The sequence below is a fragment of the Haematobia irritans genome, chromosome 4 (assembly GCF_050003625.1).
Source record: "Haematobia irritans isolate KBUSLIRL chromosome 4, ASM5000362v1, whole genome shotgun sequence".
NCBI lineage: Eukaryota > Metazoa > Arthropoda > Insecta > Diptera > Muscidae > Haematobia > Haematobia irritans.
The window spans coordinates 206024094-206041485 of record NC_134400.1 but is presented as its reverse complement, the minus strand read 5'-3'; the positions used below and the strand labels follow the sequence as shown (position 1 = coordinate 206041485).

General features: G+C 35.8%; 1 protein-coding gene across 1 annotated transcript; it reads right to left on the bottom strand.

Annotated features, from left to right (window-relative positions):
* Positions 1-3423: 3423 nt before the first annotated feature.
* Positions 3424-17115, bottom strand: LOC142235959 (DNA-binding protein D-ETS-3-like). Its single transcript, XM_075307209.1, has 4 exons — positions 16775-17115; positions 16374-16702; positions 8807-8876; positions 3424-3481 (listed from the first exon to the last, which is right to left on the bottom strand). The coding sequence occupies exons 1-4, from the start codon at positions 17005-17007 to the stop codon at positions 3424-3426; spliced, it is 690 nt and encodes a 229-aa protein (XP_075163324.1). The 5' UTR covers positions 17008-17115.
* Between the last annotated feature and the right edge of the window lie 277 nt (positions 17116-17392).

Here is a 17392-nt window from a genome sequence, read left to right as displayed (position 1 = left end):
ATCTGGGGATCGGTTTATAGGGGGGCTATATATAATTATGGACCGATATGGACCAATTTTTGCACGGTTGTTAGAGACGATATACTAACACCATGTATCAAATTTCAGCCGGATCGGATGAAATTTGCTTCTCCTAGAGGCTCCGCAAGCCAAATCGGGGAATCGGTTTATATGGGGCTATATATAATTATGGACCGATGTGAACCAATTTTTGCATGGTTATTAGAGACCATATACTAACACCATGTACCAAATTTCAGCCGGACCGGATGAAATTTGCTTCCCTTAGAGGCTCTGCAAGCCAAATCGGGGGATCGGTTTATATGGGGGCTATATATAATTATGGACCGATGTGAACCAATTTTGCATAGTTATTAGAGACCATATACTAACACCATGTACCAAAATTTCAGCCGGATCGGATGAAATTTGCTTCACTTAAAGGCCTCGCAAGCCAAATCGGGTGATCGGTTTATATAGGGGCTATATATAATTATGGACCGATGTGAACCAATTTTTGCATGGTTGTTAGAGACCATATACTAACACCATGTACCAAATTTCAGCCAGATCGGATGAAATTTGCTTCTCTTAGAGGCCTCGCAAGCCAAATTTGGGGGTCCGTTTATATGGGGGCTATACGTAAAAGTGGACCGATATGGCCCATTTGCAATACCATCCGACCTACAGCAATAACAACTACTTGTGCCAAGTTTCAAGTCGATAGCTTGTTTCGTTCGGAAGTTAGCGTGATTTCAACAGACGGACGGACGGACGGGCATGCTCAAATCGACTCAGAATTTCACCACGACCCAGAAAATATATACTTTATGGGGTCTTAGAGCAATATTTCGATGTGTTACAAACGGAATGACAAAGTTAATATACCCCCCATCCTATGGTGGTGGGTATAAAAAAGCAGATTAAATACGTATATAATTCAGTTCTTGGCCGGTATATCCCAGCAAAAAAAGCGTCGCCAAAAAAGTAATGAAAATGTTCTTTTTGGATCCGGAAATGGTGCAAAATTGACGCAAAAGCCATGAATTTAACATGGGCTTGTCATAGGACGGAAGTCCTCCATTTCAAAAGCCGTTGCACTGAATTTGCATCACTTCTTTAGGTGTGATCCGAATTCAATGTTTTGGATGGAAATTAACAAATTCTGAGATATTTTGTCAAAAAAATACTTTTTATAATTTTTTATAATTTTTCATGGATTCTAACGCTTGTCGGAAACGTTTGACCTCAAATATTTTCAAAAAATGCACAATTTTGTCAGATTGGAGTTAGCATTTTTTTCGACAAAATTTAAATGATTTGTACCATTTTATGAATTCTTACTCTGTTTTTAACCTATTTGAAAGAAAAAAGTTAAAATTACCCATTAAAAGTATGAAAAAACCAAGTTATAAAAAATTGAATTAAAAGAACTTCCTGGGTAGTTAAAATAAAGAACATCATTGGGAGTGCATCTTCTGGAAGTGCTTTTAAAGTTGTGCCTTTGGAAGAACTTCCAAATTTTTTTGCTGGGATGTTATACAGAAAAGTCTACAAATAAATACGAATCAATATTAACTCTTGCGCGGTAATTAGAGAGCCAGAATTGAAATATGGGTGTCGCTTTATATGGGGGCAATGAACCGATATGGACCAATTTCTGTACACGCAGAGAAGGAAGAGCAAAATGTTACTTTTGTATTTTGACCATTTAACATGGTTTGCAGTGCAAACCTGGACCATTAAAAGTGCAGGCGAGAAAAAAATTGAGGCATTTGAATTTGTGGATTTATCGACGAATCGTGAAGATACCCTACTTAGGTTATGTGGCAGCCCGATGTATCAGGCTCACTTAGACTATTCAGTCCATTCTGCTATCTCTGCAAAATTTCACGTAAATGAGAGAATAATTTTGGCCTACGTGGTCATATGGGTGTAAATCGGGCGAAAGATATATATGGGAGCTATATCTAAATATGAACCGATTTCGATGATTTTTTGCACATATAGTTAGTGCTATAGAAGACTACATTTAGCCAAATTTGGGTAAGATCGGTTAATAAATGAGGGTTTTATGGCTAAATTTAGAAAAATCGGGCGGTACATATATATGGGAGCTATAGCTAAATCTGAACCGATTTCGATGATTTTTTGCACATATAGTTAGTGCTATAGAATATTATATTTAGCCAACTTTGAATAAGATCGTTTGATAAATAAAGGTTTTGTGGCCAAATTTGGGAAAATCGGGCGATTCGTCCTTGTGCCCAAAAAACTTGCAACGGGAATCCTGTGAACAACAAATACATGGACTGACGGACGGACGGACACCAAGCGCTAGATCGACTCAGGAGGTGATTCTGAGTCGATCGGTATATATTTTATGGGGTCTAAAATCAATATTTCTGGTAGGCACATTTTTTGGCCGATCAAACTTATTATACCCTGACCACTATGTGGTTTAGGGTATAATTATAAAAATTATTTATTTGGCACAATATCACACAATTTTGTAATTCACATCCAAAACACTGAACTGGGATCACACCTTAAAAAGTGATGCTAATTCAGTACAATGGCTGTTGAAAAGGTGGGCATCTGCCCTATGACAAGCCCATGTGAAATTCATCGCTTCTGCGCCAATTTTGCACTACTTCCGGATCCAAAAAGAAAATTTTCAGTACTTTTTTGGCAATGCTTTTTTTTTTGCTGGGACGTGTATTGCCTAAAAGTAGGCAACGAAAAATTGCTGTACTCGGATAAACCTAGTAAATCGCCTGAATATTAAACTTCAAGGAGTGGCTTTCAATGATAAAATTATTGTTATTGTTGTGAGGATCTAAACAGAAAAAAGTTATATCAGAGTTCTATATAGAATACTGATATAAATGTGAATAATTGCCACTTTTTATAGCAAAAAATTGTGTGTCAGTTTTTTGTCTCACTTTTAGAAAATACATGTGCCACCTTTCATGAAGGGTGACACTTTTTGTGCCACTTTTTAGAAATTATCAACGCCAGAGCTGCTTGACGTAAATTCGATGGAACAACGTAAAGAGGGCGGACTTACTTTCTGCAAAAAAGATGGTACTATCCGTATATAAAACTAAGCCGCCATTTCGAAATGGCGTCTTTCATTTTCTTTTTGCAATAGCAAATCATCATTTCGTTCATCATTGGGAGCCATTAAACAAAACATAGTGACTCGCAAGAACTTTGCTACGTTGTCAACCAAGCGTACAACTGTAAATTGGGTGAAATTGAACGGGCGGAGATGTTCAACCTCAACTTTATGCCAAAGAAGATTTTTGCGTGTTCTACGACCAGAAATGAATCCTTTTGTTCCTTTTCGCATTTTGTTTTGTCTGTGAGATGGGGCGGGGGAGGCAAGGATGCCAGCCATGTCATGCTAGGAGAGTTTTCTCACAAAAAGAATTCTTTCATGCGTAACTCATTATTTTTCTTGTACTCTGACGTTTGCCTTTGAGATGACGACAACGTAAAAGGACCATAGACACAAAACGAAAATAATTGCACAGAAAACTGAAAAATTCTTACAAAAGGATCTCCCCAATGATTGTTGGAGCATAAAAGAATTAAAAAATAATAATAATAAACTATAGTACAAACGATGCAGAAGTTTGTAACAAGCTGAGAGACTGTGAGGAAAATAAAAAAATATATATAAATATGTGGGACTCCCTTAGGCGATCCATCTTTGAGCTATAGAAGCATACGAAACGAGGGAGGGCAGAGAGATTTTGATAAAAAACAAAGATGCATAAATACATACAAACAGTTTATTTAATGAGGCTGTCATGTATTTTATTTATCTATTTTTATACCCACCACCATAAAATGGTGACGGGGTATAATAAGTTTGTCATTCCGTTTGTAACATATCGAAATATCGATTTCCGACTATATAAAGTATATATATTCTTGATCAGGGAGAAATTCTAAGACGATATAAGCATGTCCGTCTGTCTGTCTGTTGTAATCACGCTACAGCCTTCAATAACGGCACTATCGTCCCGAAATTTGGCACAGATTAGTTTTTTGTTTGCAGGCAGGTCAAGTTCGAAGATGGGCTATATCGGTCCAAGTTTTGATATAGTCCCCTCCCGATTTGGGGTCTTGGGTCTATAAAAACCGTAGTTTTTATCAGATTTGCCTAAAATTGGAAATCTAGAGGTATTGTGGGACTATACAGGGGTGTGTCGAAAATGGTCCACATCGGTCCATGTTTTGGTATAGCCCCCATATAGACCGATCTCCTGATTTTGCTTCTTACGCGTCTAGAAACAGTATTTTCTATCCGATTTGTCTGAAATTGAAAATCTAGAGGTATTTTGGGACCATAAAGAGATGTGTCGAAAATGGTCCGCATCGGTCCATGTTTTGATATAGCCCCCATATAAACCAACCTCCCGATTTGGAGTCTTGGGCCTATAAAAACCGTAGTTTTTATCCAATTTGGAAATATAGAGGTATTTTTGAAATTGGAAATCTAGAGGTATTTGAGGATCATAAAAAGGTGTGCCACAAATGGTGCTCATCGGTCCATGTTTCGATATAGCCCCCATAGAGACTGATTTCCCGATTTTGCTTCTTGGGCTTCTAGAAACTATATTTTCTATCCGATTTTCCTGAAATTGAAAATTTAGAGTTCTTTTGGGACCATAAAAAGGTGTGCCGAAAATGATGACCATCGGTCCATTTTTTGGTATAGCCCCCATTTTGCTTCTTGGGCTTCTAGAAACTATATTTACCATACTCTTTGCCTGAAATTCTTGAGCTACAATAAACTGTATTTATTACATGATTTGCCTGAAATTCGAAATCTAGAGGTATTTTTAGACCACAAACAAGAGTGCCGAAATTGAGGTATATTGGTCCATTTTTTGGTATAACCCCCATATAGACTGATCTCTCGATTTTTACTTCTTAGGCGTCTAGAGACTATATTTTCTGGCCGATTTGTTTGAAATTGAAAATCTGGAGGTATTTTAAGATCACAAATATGTGAGTAGCAAATGGTGCCTATCGGTCCATGTTTTGGTATAGCCCCCATATACACCGATCTCTCGGCTTTATTTCTTGGGCTTCTAGTATACGTAGTTTTTATCCGATTTGCTGGAAATTAGTAATCTATAATAAAATTTTAGACAAACGAAATTTCTTTTTCTTATAAAGTGTTTTCGTTTATTCAACGATTGTCTCTAAAATTTGTGTCAAAAGAAAACTTTGTTTGTCTAACAACGTTTCTCAAAAAAGAAAACACTTCTTTCAGGGTATAGCAGGCGCACTGATCATGAAAATTGCTTCAAACTGAAAGTAAAAGTTCCAGATTTTACTCATCGTATTTAAATAAATGCGGAAAAATCTACAGATTTAAGATTTTAAATCAAGGCGTAATTTCAACATATACACGATATGTTTATATTTTCTCTAAAACTCAAACAAAATTGGTTCTCATAAATCCAGAATCTTATCTGGTCTTCATAGGTAGAATCTTTAAAGTTTGTCTTCGGGAGTTGGCTCGTTTGGGAGAAGAAGAAGAAAATTGCAAGGATTGTAGCGACACCAAGCAAATATGGCCCCAGTTAAACTTAAACCGCACACTAGATATGCTAGTGTTCTCAAGGCGTCAGATAGCACTCCTGATATCTGCTATAACGGGTCGCTGCCTGATAGGCGATTTTGCAAAAACTATAGGTGCGAAGTATAATGACTATTGTATGAGCTGTCATGATGTGGAGGAAAAGGAATCAATTAAACACCTCTTGTGTGAGTGTCCTGCTTTTTGTGTAAGGCGTAAGCGATTTTTAGGTTACTGGCTGACCTGGAAAACGTTAACTTAAGCAGTTTGTTAATGTTTTTGGAGCAATCTGGTTGGTTCCACAAAAGTAAATAATAGAGAGGGTTCAGTGGTTAAGACTAGAAGTGCCAATATGTAATAGGTACTTTTAGTTAAATGTGGTATCACAATGGACTGAATAGTCTAAGTGAGCCTGAAATTTAATCGGGCTGCCACTTTAACCTAACCTAACCTTGGGAGAAGATTTGTCATCAAACCCCCTACAATTCTATATATTATCATGTAACCTACTACGACGAAGAGTTTTCATAGTAAACTATTATACTTGATTCATGGTGGTGGGTATTTAAACTTCGGTCCGGCCGAATTTACTGCTGTATATACTTGCTTTTTATAAATTCGAGTTTTATGTAGCAGTTTAAATTCAAAAGAAGCCTTTTACATTTCAAATGTATCCTTTTTGAAATGAAATGAGCTACACATAGTTTAAAGACGATGGAATATAATTCGTTTTTCACTCAAACCAAAAATTTTCCGGTCTATATGGTGGCTTCACCAAAGCATGAACCGATTCACACCATATTCGCCACACCTATTTATGAATCTAAAATATCTCTAGATATTTAATTTCAGGAAACGCGGATAAAAATTGCGGTGGATAGAGAACCAAACAGTTAAATCGGGAGAACTATGTCAAAACATGGACTGGTTCACACCATCTTCAGCACATTGTTTATAGCCCCAAATAAATACCTCTAGATTTCCCATTTCAGATAAATCGCATGAAAATTGCGGTGTCTAGAAGCCCAAGAAGTCAAATCGGGAGATCGGGACATATAGCGCTGGAGCCGACTTCAGAGATGCAAGGGGCTACTTAAAACAAGTATAAACGGCCGTAAATTCGGCCAGGCCGAATTTTATGTACCCTCCACCATGGATTGCGTAGAAACTTCTACGTAAGACTGTCATCCACAATCGAATTACTTGGATTGTGGCATATTCAAAAACGATGTTAAGAAGATCGTTTTCTAAATTGTGAGTTAGTCCATACGCGGTAGAGAGCCAGAATTGAAATATGGGGGTCGCTTATATGGGGGCTATATACAATTATGAATTTGATATGGACCAATTTTTGTGTGATTGGGGATCGACTTATCTGAGGGCTATATATAACTATAGGCCGATATGGACCTAGTTAGGCGTGGTTGTTAACAGCCACAATGTACCAAATTTCAACTGACTCGGATGAAATTTCCTCCTCCAAGAGGCTCCAAAACCAAATCTCGGGATCGGTTTATATGGAAACTATATATGTTTATGGACTGATATGGATTTGGCATGACTGTTAAATATCATATACTACCACCACGTACCAAATTTCAACCAGATCGGATGAATTTTGCTTCTCCAAAAGGCACCGGAGGTCAAATCTGGGGATCGGTTTATATGGGGGCTATATATATAGTTATGGACTGATATGAACCAATTCCTGCATGGTTGTTGGATACCATATACTAACATCACGTACCAAATTTCAACCGAATCGGATGAATTTTGCTCTTCCAAGGGGCTCCGGAGGTCAAATCTGTGGATCGGTTTATATGGGAGCTATATATAATTATGGACCGATTTCGACCAATTTTTGCATGGGTGTTTGAGCCCATATATTAACACCACGTACCAAATTCCAATTGAATCAGATGAATTTTGGTCTTCCAAGAGGTTCCGGAGGTCAAATCTGGTGATCGGTTTATATGGGGCTATACATAATTATGGACCGATTTCGACCAATTTTTGCATGGATGTTTGAGGCCATATATTAACACCACGTACCAAATATCAACTAAATCAGATGAATTCTGGTCTTCCAAGGGGCTCCGGAGGTCAAATCGGGGGATCGGTTTATACGAGGGCTATATATAATTATGGACAGATGTGGACCAATTTTTTCATGATTGTTAGAAATCATATACTAACACCATGTACCAAATTTCAGCCGGATCGGATGAAATTTGCTTCTCTTAGGGGCTCCGCAAACCAGTTTTTGCATGGTTGTTAGAGATCATTTGCTGACACCATGTACTAAATTTCAGCTAGATCGGATGAAATTTGCTTCTCTTAGAGGATCCGCAAACCAAATTTGGGGGTCCGTTTATATGGGGGCTATACGTAAAAGTGGTCCGATAGGGCCCATTTGCAATTCCATCCGACCTACATCAATAACAACTACTTGTGCCAAGTTTCAAGTCGATAGCTTGTTTCGTTCGGAAGTTAGCGTGATTTCAACAGACGGACGGACGGACGGACATGCTCAGATCGACTCAGAATTTCACCACGACCCAGAATATATACTTTATGGGGTCTTAGATCAATATTTCGATGTGTTACAAACGGAATGACAAAGTTAATAACTATACCCCCCCCCCCATCCTATGGTGGAGGGTATAAAAATACATAGACTTTCAAGTGGTTTTGATGACAGATACTCTCCGAAGCAAACATATATACCAAAATATGGACCGATACACATCACATTTCTGACACCTATTTATGGACCTAAAAACAAGATTTCGAAATCCAACCAAATCGGATCAAAATTACGCTGTCTCAAGAAGTCAAATCAGCAGACCGGTCTATATGGTGGCTTCACCAAAGCATGAACCGATTCATACCATATTCGCCACACCTATTTATGAACCTACAATAACTCTAGATATTTAATTTCAGGCAACGCGGATAAAAATTGCAGTGTATAGAGAACCAAACAGTTATATCGTGAGAACTATGTCAAAACATGGACTGGTTCACACCATCTTCAGCACATTGTTTATAGCCCTAAATAAATAAATACTAGATTTCCAATTTCAGGCAAATCGCATAAAAATTGCGGTGTCTAGAAGTCAAATCGGGAAATTGGGACATATAGTGCTATGATATGTAAGGGAAATCGGAACAATAGCTGTGATAATCTGTGGATATGTATACCTCTGTACTGATGTTTGAGTTGCCTGTATGTGAAGCAGATCGCTGGAGCCGACTTCAGAGATGCAAGGGGCTTCAATAACAAATAGGAATTCAAAATTGGAGTACCAAACCAGACATAATTTCCCACACAGAAAAAAATTAACGAAAATTTTTCCAATTAAAATATTAATTGAGTTTTAAAAAATATTCACTTAAAAATTTAATTGATTCAACAAATTTTTTAATTGAAATAAATTTTTCCAATTAAAATATTAATTGAGTTTTAAAAAATATTCACTTAAAAATTTAATTGATTCAACAAATTTTTTAATTGAAATAAAAATCAATCACACAAATTAATAGTATCAATTAAATATTTAATTGGATCAATTAATTTTTTAATTGACTGTCAATTAATTTTTTAATTGATACTATCATTTCTGTGATTAAAGACATTTCAATTAAAAAATTAATTGGATCAATTAATTTCGTGATTGAATCAAAAAAAAAATTTTTTTTGTGTGCATGTTCCGATATTCGGAATCGCAAATCGCAAAATTTTCGTTTGCCAATGTTTTCTTATCCTAAGAAGATGCTTACTTAAAATGTGGCATAATAGTTCCCTTTAAAGAGAAGTTTGAATTGAAATCGGATTGAAGACCGAGAGTATCAAGATTTTTTTTGTTCTAAGAAAAATAAATTTTTGCGATTCCGAATATCGGAATATGGGGGGCAATTTATAGAGAAATAAAGAGAGAGAATATAAGTTTTGAAGTCGTCACCGTATAGGTATGTATGTCGTCGATATGGACATAACAAAAATTAAATGCTCCAACGACATTATTCCTGAAGCGCTGGATTGTTTGTGCAGCGTTGCACAAACCGAATTGCATATGTTAGTTCAAACAAAAAAGTTAAAAAATAAGTTATACAAAATTGAATTGAAAGAGCTTCCGGTGTAGTTAAAACAAAGAACATCATTGGAAGGACATTTTTGGAAGTGCTTTTAAAGTTGTGTCTTCAGAAAAATTTCGAAATTTTGCTGGGATGTTATACATCGTTTTTATTTTGTTTGTATAAATATATTTTTTCCATTACAAAAAATTAAATATTCTCGTAATTGGTAAAAACCTTCCCAAATAAACTTCCATGGAAGTGAAAAAATCAAACGGCACAGGTTGAAATCCCAGCGCAGATGAAATTTTATTTTTTTTATTGTTATTTTGTTTTTTACTTTTTTATTGATTTACTTTTTTTCTTTTTATGTGGAATGTAAATGTCCAAAACTTTAATGTTCTCTTAAAATAGCCTAATTGCGTACTTTCTAATAATTGTCTCAAAAGACTGCATCGGAAGTTGAAAACAATCGATGGGGGATCCTCCGATGAGCAAATGCACAAAATGTATACTATGGCCAACAGTGGTGGTGAATGGCATAAAAATAGAAAAGCCGAAAACCCCAAATTTTTAACGTTTAAATTTTTCAGTTTTTTTTTACCCTTAAAAAACATTGATAAAGTCGAAACGCCTAAAAGACAAAAGTGTGATTCTAATTAAAATACCTAGTCTCGATACATACGTTATCCTGAAAGCAAGTGTTTGGTGTGATAAATAGTTAATAAAATAAAGCATTTGACAATAAATTCCCTTAGAACCGTTATATATAGGTGATACACTGTTAGAAAAATATGTTTTTCATATGTTCCAATATAAACAAAATGTGTGTTCGGGCACAATTTTTAAACACAATATATTTAAGTGCAAACATGTAATGTTCCTAAACTAACACAAAATGTTTGGGACACATATGTTAATATGTTCGAATATATTATGTTTGGGGCATGAATGTTTCATAAAAATAATATGCGTGAATGTAAACATATATAAATTTACAAATTTCGAGTAAACATATATATGTTGTGATACTTTATTCAGAGAGCGACAGAGAGAGAGAGAGAGTTAGTATAGAGAAAGAAATAGAGATGGAAACCGGGAGGGTTGAATAAAAAGATATCAACATAACACAGCGAGAGAATGAAATGAGAGCAATTTCTGTGAAACCGCTTGTATGTTGTTTCGGAAAACTGTTTTATAATATGGCCAAAAATTTGGTATGCTTAAGTCTAAATATTATTTAATTTGAATAGTAGATTGAGTATTCGGAATAAAGAGAATAGACATTCGGAACCAAGAAAACAGACATTTGAAAAAAAAAAACAGCGTATTTGTATTACAGAAAAAGATGCGAAGAACTCAAAAATTTCGTGGAAGTTAAAAATATGTGAGGGAATGAACACAATCTTCTTTGGGGAATTCTTCCAAGCATATACTATTTTTGGACTCAAAATGCTTCCAAACATATAATATGCTCACATAAAACAAACATATTAATGTTTCGGCGGTATCCAGTAATATATGTGCTTCCTGCAAAATATGTTTGGAACATATGTTAGAGAAGCGATTTTTTTTGAGGGTGTATAAAAAAATAAAACTCATTTTTCAATGGCGACAAAACAAATCTTCACCTTCCGGCTAAATAACAATTTTCTGGCTAACCTAGGCCAACAAAAAAGGGTCTAGCAATTTAACATATGTCGTGGTCGCGATTTCAGCCATATGTAAAAATTAAAACAATAAGGATAAATACGCGGACTAAAAAATTTTATACCATTACAAAAAAAAACAAACAAAAATATGTGAAAAAACACCAAGCATGACAACATATCAGCGACACAATTTATGAGGACTAAAATACCGGGCTTAAGGTTTTTTTCCAAATAAATTTAATCCCATTTATCGCACCTCCCCGCCCCGCAAAAATCTTGCCACCAATAAAATTTCATGTAGGGGGAAGAATCACCAAAAAAAAAAATACCAGAACAATTTAGCTTAATTTGGTGATGAAATAAAAAAGACAAAAATTTTACTTTGTTTTGTTAGGCCAACGAAAAAGGAACCAGTGTTTTTCGGTTTGTACAACAAAGCGAGAAAAAAAATTAAACAGTTGCCAAAATAAAAGAAAAATATCCAAATATGTTGGAAATAGAATAAAATACATTATTTAAAAAGTTAAGGCGGTAAACCGCGAAGTTTCTGGGGTCAACTCTAACGTCAACATGAATTTATCAATTTAGACATCCGCCATGATAATAGAAACAAACAGAACCGTTACACATTCACACTATAACACATACTCCCCAATACACTCACACACACACACCCACATATAAACACCCATAAACACCATAAAAAGTCTTTATCCTTATTCATATCCTTGCAATAAACAAAAGAAAGTCAGTAGCCCACTCATACATACACACTCACACATTGATATGTAAGCAAAGATATTTGCTGTCTCTACAAATGAGCCTTGTAATCCTAGCAACGACTAAAAAAAACACTGAAACAATTTAGGCTGCATTTCCATTGTTTCTTTCCTTTGGATCTTAGGACCTCAAAAGAAGAGAGAAAGGTCTCTATGACTGACTGGCCTCTTTGTTCCATGCCATTTTTTTTTGTTCATTTATTTAAAAAAAAAAAAAACTTTTTGTTTATCTGTTGAAAATCTGTAACCGTTGCCTTCATTGAGACATCATTGTTCCCGGGCCAGAACAATTGCAGCAAGGCAAAAGATCATGGGGGAAATCCACGACATGGCTGGTAGCACTTCAGCTCTGTATTATTATGTGGTTTGCATGACCAGAACAAATTTATTAAAGTTTTTTTATGATTTTTGTATCCCTCTGATTTGAGAGGCCAGCAATGTCCATTGTCCTCTGGTGGTCGGTAGAGTTCTGATTTTTTTTTTTTCAGTTTTGCTTCAAATGGTTTATGTTACATATGGGATTTATGTACATCGTAACCATTGCATGCCATAAATTTGGAAACTTTTTGTCAAGTTCAGCAAATAATCCATGCACATGTATGTCTAACCACTGGGGCAATTCATTGGAGCAGTATTTTTTTTTTTTCGTTAAATTCAATGAGATCTATGTTTGTTATTAATATACTCTTTTTTTATTTGAAACATTTTTCAAGTTCAAAATATTTGATTTTGAAAGATGAATACATACACAGAAAAAAGTCCGTAATTATTTTTATTGCAAAAAAAAAATATATATATGTCGGTAGTTAAATAGTGGTCCTTTTTTAGAAATTTTCCACAGCCCAATGAAATTTTCCTTATCTCTTTTTACGACTCAGAATGAACTTAGGTATGGTTAAAATGGTCATGATTTGTCTCCAATGATTTTTCTTTAAATTAAGTTAATTTCTTCTTCTATGATAGGATGTAATCTCGTGAATTGCAGTTAACAAGTTCACCAGGGCACTAAAAAGAAATATATTTGATTAATTGACGGATAATTTTGAGTCTACACGGATGAAAAAGACTGTTTTTCATATGTTTAGCTATAAACATTATATGTTTGGAACACAAATTTTTAAACACAATATTTTTGAGTGCAAGCATATAATGTTCATAAACTAGCATAACATGTTTGGGACATATATGTTAATATGTTAGAACATATTATGTTTGGGACATAAAATGTTTGTAAATATAATATGCTTGGATGCAAACATATATTAATTTAGAAATAGCCTATAAACATATATGTGTTTAGTAGCTTGGAGCGCTATTTAACAGGGAGCGATATTAAATTAAGTTGGTGGTTATTGCTTGTTATTACAAAATTAACATTTTATTTTTCCTTGGGCAATTGATCAGCTACTTCTTTGATCCTTACAAACTGTATGGTCCGCTGTTCGAATCCCCGTCCGGCAAAAGGTAAAATTAAAATAAAAAAAAAAAAATCATAAAATTGAATAATTTCTTCTACAATGTTTGTATTACAGAAAAAGGTGCTAAAAACTAAAAAATCTCCTGGAAGTGAGAAAGATGTGGGGGAATATACAATTAGGCAGAAACAAAATTTTGAGCATTCAGGTCGAAAACCTATGTTGTTAGCACCTATATTACCTGTTTATTTTCATAATTCATTATGATTGTAAATATATAAATAAATAAGTAAAATTTTGAGCACAATATTGTTTGGGAGAATTTTTTTTAAGCATATAATATTTTTGGGTGCAAAATGCTTCCAAACATATTATATGTTCACATAATAACATATTGTTTTTTGGAAGACAACATTATTGAATTTGGATGCAAAAATACAAAATGTTTGGAACTTAGACTACCCAAACATATATTGTTTAGGCCAATATGCTTTCAAACATATTATATATTGGAAGAGATCAAACATATAAATGTTTGGGCAATACCCAAAAATGTATATGCTTGAAGCAAAATATGTTTGGGAGTATATGTTACAGAAGCGATTTTTTGTGAGGGTGTAGAGGAGACGACATAATCGCCGGCGGCTTCTTGTAATCATGTGCGTCTGTCAGTCTCTCCGTTGTCTCTCACACTACAGCCTTCAAAAATGGTGCTATCATCCTGAAATTTGGCACAGATTCGTTTTTTTTTTTGTCTGCAGACAGGTCATGATCGAATATGGTCTATATCGATCAAGGTTATGATATAGCGACCAATTAAACCGACCCATCAAGCAAAAGTCTAACGAATTGAGTTCCGGAGATTTTGGTTACCATTGTGCGGTAGAAATGAAGCGAAGAACCTCCATTTTAAACCATATCATATAATAATTTCTGGTGCTAGCTTTCATTTTGACGATCATTTCTGGTGTTCTTTTTCGTCACGAGCAATGGTATGAGAAATACAAGATTTATTCACATTTATAACAATAGCCCCAATTGGTTTACCAGCCAAATATAAAACTATCACGTTCGATTTCCATTACAATTATCATAATTTCTAAATGCAATAGATCAAAATGCTTTTGTGAACATGTAAACAATAAAATGAACTGTCAATGGAATAAATCAGTCAGCTGTTAGAAGAGCGGCTTAGAAATGATGGCAACATGAAGTTGATTGCAATACATATCAGCCACCTTGTATATGGTATTTGGGGTTTTCTTCAATTTTGCTTTTTTACGGCTTATTATACCCTCCACCATAGGATGGGGGGTATATTAACTTTGTCATTCCGTTTGTAACACATCGAAATATTGATCTAAGACCCCTTAAATTTTATATATTCTGGGTCGTGGTGAAATTCTGAGTCGATCTGAGCCTGCCCGTCCGTCTGTTGAAATCACGCTAACTTCCCAACGAAACAAGCTATCGATTTGAAACTTGGCACAAGTAGTTGTTATTGATGTAGGTCGGATGGTATTACAAATGGACCATATCGGTCCACTTTTACGTATAGCCCCCATATAAACGGACTCCCAAATTTGGCTTGCGATTGCTCTAAGAGAAGCAACTTTCATCCGATCCGGCTGAAATATGGTACATGGTGTTAGTATATGGTCTCTAACAACCATGCAAAAATTGGTCCACATCGGTCCATAATTATGTATAGCCCCCATATAAACGGATCCCCCGATTTGGCTTGCAGAGCCTCTATGAGAAACAAATTTCATCCGATCCGGCTGAAATTTGGTACATGGTGTTAGTGTATAGTCTCTAACAACCATGCAAATATTGGTCCACATAGGTCCATAATTATATGTAGCCCCCATATAAACCGATCCCCCGATTTGGCTTGCGAGGCCTCTAAGAGAAGCAAATTTCATCCGATCCGGCTGAAATTTGGTACATGGTGTTAGTATATGGTCTCTAATAACCATGTAAAAATTGGTCCACATCGGTCCATAATTATATATAGCCCCCATATAAATGGATCCCCCGATTTGGCTTGCAGAGCCTCTAAGAGAAACAAATTTCATCCGATCCGGCTGAAATTTGGTACATGGTGTTAGTGTATAGTCTCTAACAACCATGCAAAAATTGGTCCACATAGGTCCATAATTATATATAGGCCCCATATAAACCGATCACCGGAGCCTCTTGGAAGACCAAAATTCATCTGATTCAGTTGAAATTTGGTACGTGATGTTAATATATGGCCCCAACCACCCATGCAAAAATTGGTCGATATCGGTCCATAATTATATATAGGCCCCATATAAACCGATCCCCAGATATGACCTCCGGAGCATCTTGGAAGAGCAAAATTCGGTTGAAATTTTGTACGTGATGTTAATATATGGTATCCAACAACCATGCAGGAATTGGTTCCTATCAGTCAATAATTATCTATAGCTCCCATATAAACCGATCGCCAGATTTGACCTCCGGTTCCTTTTGGAGAAGCAACATGCATCCGATCTGGTTGAAATTTGGTACGTGGTGGTAGTATATGATATTTAACAACCATGCCAAAAGTGGTCCATATCAGTCCATAATCATTTTTAGCCCCCATATAAATCGATCCCGAGATTTGGTTTTGGAGCCTCTTGGAGGAGCAAATTTCATCCGAGTGAGTTGAAATTTGTGGATGACAGTCTTTCGTAGAAGTTTCTACGCAATCCATGGTGGAGGGTACATAAGATTCGGCCTGGCCGAACTTACGGCCGCATATACTTGTTTTACCTTGAGTCTTGTGATATGTTCCTTAATTAAAACAACTCGTATGAAATGAAATTTATCAACTTACCTCTCGCTTTACTCTCAATATGTGAGTTATTATCCAACGATGATGAAGTCAACGAGGAAGGTGCTGCACTTGATGTTATGACACCATGTTGCGGCAATGGTGAACATCCAGGTGGCTGTAGACTATCCAAGCGATAACGTTGACCGGTCGTTGCCGCCGAAACTGTGGATATACAATTGCCATTCAGGACCAAACTCGGTGTACTATGGGATATCGATGCAGAGCCAGAATTATGCACTGGTATGCCTATACAATTCGGTGAATTGGTATTCTGTACTGAAGGTAAGGTATCAAGGGTATCACTCAAACGTTGACTGGAATAAATGTCACTGAAAATAAACAAAGATACAAAATAATGAACATTAATTTTATCCAACAATTCTCAAGTTTTGGACACTTACCTAAAAGCACTGGAAGCCCCAAAAAACGTACTACGATCCTGTAAGGCTGCTTTGGCCTTCTCTACACTTTGTTTCAATTGTTCAAAGGTAGATTGATGGAACCGATATGATGTCCAGTCCGGTGAACATTGTCCCAGCGTTATACAATCCTCGGTTTTGACTTGGGCCAGTGTCGGTGGTGAGACACGTTTCAAGTCTAAGGCCGTTTGATATGAACATGAATTTTCGTACATGTTGGGGGTTCCACTATCGCAGGTGCCACTAATAGCACCACCGCCACCACAGCTGGTAAATGGTGTCGTAGATGACCAATTCAATTTACCACCACTGTGTGTGCAAAGTGGAACAGAAGTCCACTTTAGCCTGAAATGAAATAAGAAGAAGATTAAAAAAAATTTGTCTATAGATAAAGATGGAACTCAAATTTTTTAACACAATATTTTTAAGGGCAAGCATATAATGTTCATAAACTAGCTTAACATGTTTGGGACATATATGTTAGAACATATTATGTTTGGGACATAAAATGTTTGTAAATATAATATGCATGGATGCAAACATATATTAATTTAGAAATATCCTATAAACATATATGTGTTTAGAAAGAGAGACCTAGAG

Bases quoted from the DNA above. Each gene is read 5' to 3' on its own strand.
- LOC142235959 (XM_075307209.1), bottom strand. From the start codon at position 17,007: ATGTACGAAAATTCATGTTCATATCAAACGGCCTTAGACTTGAAACGT. The intron at 16,703-16,774 runs GTAAGTGTCCAA...GTTTATTTTCAG, and splicing joins GGGGCTTCCAGTGCTTTTAG to TGACATTTATTCCAGTCAAC. The intron at 3,482-8,806 runs GTATACATATCC...GTCATCTCAAAG, and splicing joins ACTCAAACATCAGTACAGAG to GCAAACGTCAGAGTACAAGA.